This window comes from Choloepus didactylus, chromosome 12 (assembly GCF_015220235.1).
Source record: "Choloepus didactylus isolate mChoDid1 chromosome 12, mChoDid1.pri, whole genome shotgun sequence".
In the NCBI taxonomy this organism is placed as follows: domain Eukaryota; kingdom Metazoa; phylum Chordata; class Mammalia; order Pilosa; family Megalonychidae; genus Choloepus; species Choloepus didactylus.
Window position 1 is genome coordinate 11,076,762 of NC_051318.1, and position 1,727 is coordinate 11,078,488.

General features: G+C 54.0%; 1 protein-coding gene across 2 annotated transcripts; it reads right to left on the reverse strand.

The window, feature by feature from the left end:
• Positions 1-630: 630 nt before the first annotated feature.
• Positions 631-1,727, reverse strand: LOC119507323 (glyceraldehyde-3-phosphate dehydrogenase-like). Of its 2 annotated transcripts, XM_037800489.1 has the most exons (2): positions 1,510-1,727; positions 631-1,455 (listed from the first exon to the last, which is right to left on the reverse strand). In XM_037800489.1, the coding sequence occupies exons 1-2, from the start codon at positions 1,630-1,632 to the stop codon at positions 631-633; spliced, it is 948 nt and encodes a 315-aa protein (XP_037656417.1). In that variant the 5' UTR covers positions 1,633-1,727. The 2 variants fall into 2 exon arrangements, with proteins under 2 accessions (XP_037656417.1, XP_037656416.1); XM_037800488.1 differs by having other exon boundaries at positions 631-1,727.

The window sequence follows — 1,727 nt, forward strand, 5'->3', positions numbered from 1 at the left end:
TCACGTTTTGGTAGGGGGGCCTGTGCGTGGATGGAGCTGGTAGTTGCCAGTGAAAAATGGAGACAGGGACCAGGAAACATCTGCTGCTCGGTGATCAGTTTAGGAACCTGCCACTGGATCTGAGGTGCACAGGGAGAGCTGCATTTGGGCATTTTAGGAAGAGGAGAAATTTGAAACTATTTCACCCACAACCCTGTGACTCTGAACAAAACATCCAGTCATAAAGAAAGCAGGGATGGAAAACAGGCAGAAACGTGGCATTGGCAGACTCTGGGTTTCGCTGGCAACTCTCCACGGTACCCTTGTCCTCTGTCTGTGCCCCCCCTGAATTTCCCAAGTCCCTGTTGTTCTCTGTGCCAGGACACTGGAGCAAAATGACCTTTCATTCCTGAAGAAATTTAACTAATGGTTTTTGTTTGCTTGCTTTGTTTTGGGCTGAGTGTACTTTATTGATGGTACATGACAGAGTGGGGCCCTCAGCCCCTCTCCTTCCTCAGGGGTCTGGGATGGAAGCTGTGGAGGACGGGGCGACGCTCGGTGTCAGGGGATCGATTTGGGGCCGGGACTCCCCAGCAGCTGACGGCCTCTCTTCCTCTCATGCTGTCGCTGGGGCTGGTGGTCCAGGGGCTCTTACTCCTTGGAGGCCGTGTAGACCATAAGGTCCACTACCCTGTTGCTGTGGCCAAATTCATTGTCATACCAGGAAATGAGCTTGACAAAGTGGTCGTTGAGGGCAATGCCAGCCCCAGCATCAAAAGTGGAAGAGCGAGTGTCACTGTTAAAGTCACAGGAGACAACCTGGTCCTCCGTGTAGCCCAGGATGCCCTTCAGGGGGCCCTCTGATGCCTGCTTCTCCACCTTCTTGATGTCATCGTATTTGGCTACTTTCTCCAGCCCGCAGGTCAGATCCATGATGGACACATTGGGGGTGGGGACGCGGAAGGCCATGCCAGTGAGCTTCCCATTCAGCTCCGGGATGACCTCACCCACCACCTTGGCAGCGCCAGTAGATGCAGGGATGATGTTCTGGGCAGCCCCATGGCCGCCACGCCACAGTTTCCCAGAGGGGCCATCCACAGTCTTCTGGGTGGCAGTGATGGCGTGGACGGTCATCATGAGTCCCTCCACGATGCCACAGTTGTCATGGATGACCTTGGCCAGGGGGGCCAGGCAGTTGGTGGTACAGGAAGCATTGCTGACGATCTTGAGGGAGTTGTCATCCTTCTCATGGTTCACGCCCATCACAAACATGGGGGCATCGGCTGAAGGGGCAGAGATGATGACTCTCTTGGCCCCACCCTTCAAGTGAGCCCCAGCCTTCTCCATGGTTGTGAAGACACCGCTGGACTCCACAACATATTCTGCACCAGCATCACCCCATTTCATGTTGGTGGGATCTCGCTCCTGGAAGATAGGAATTGGATTCCCATTGATGACAAGCTTCCTGTTCTCCACCTTGGCGGTGCCTTTGAATTTGCCATGGGTGGAATCATACTGGAACATGTAGACCATGTAGTTGAGGTCAATGAAGGGGTCATTGATGGTCAGAACCTGCACTTTGCCGGAGGTTACAGCAGCCCTGATGACCAGGCGCCCAATACAGCCAAATCCATTTATTCTGACCTTCACCATCGTGTCTCAGAGATGCGGCTGGCACTGCACAAAAAGATGCGGCTGTCTGGCGAGCGGGCAGGAGCAGAGAGTCTTAACTAACGCTTTTTGTGAAG

Bases quoted from the DNA above. Each gene is read 5' to 3' on its own strand.
- LOC119507323 (XM_037800488.1), bottom strand. From the start codon at position 1,632: ATGGTGAAGGTCAGAATAAATGGATTTGGCTGTATTGGGCGCCTGGTC.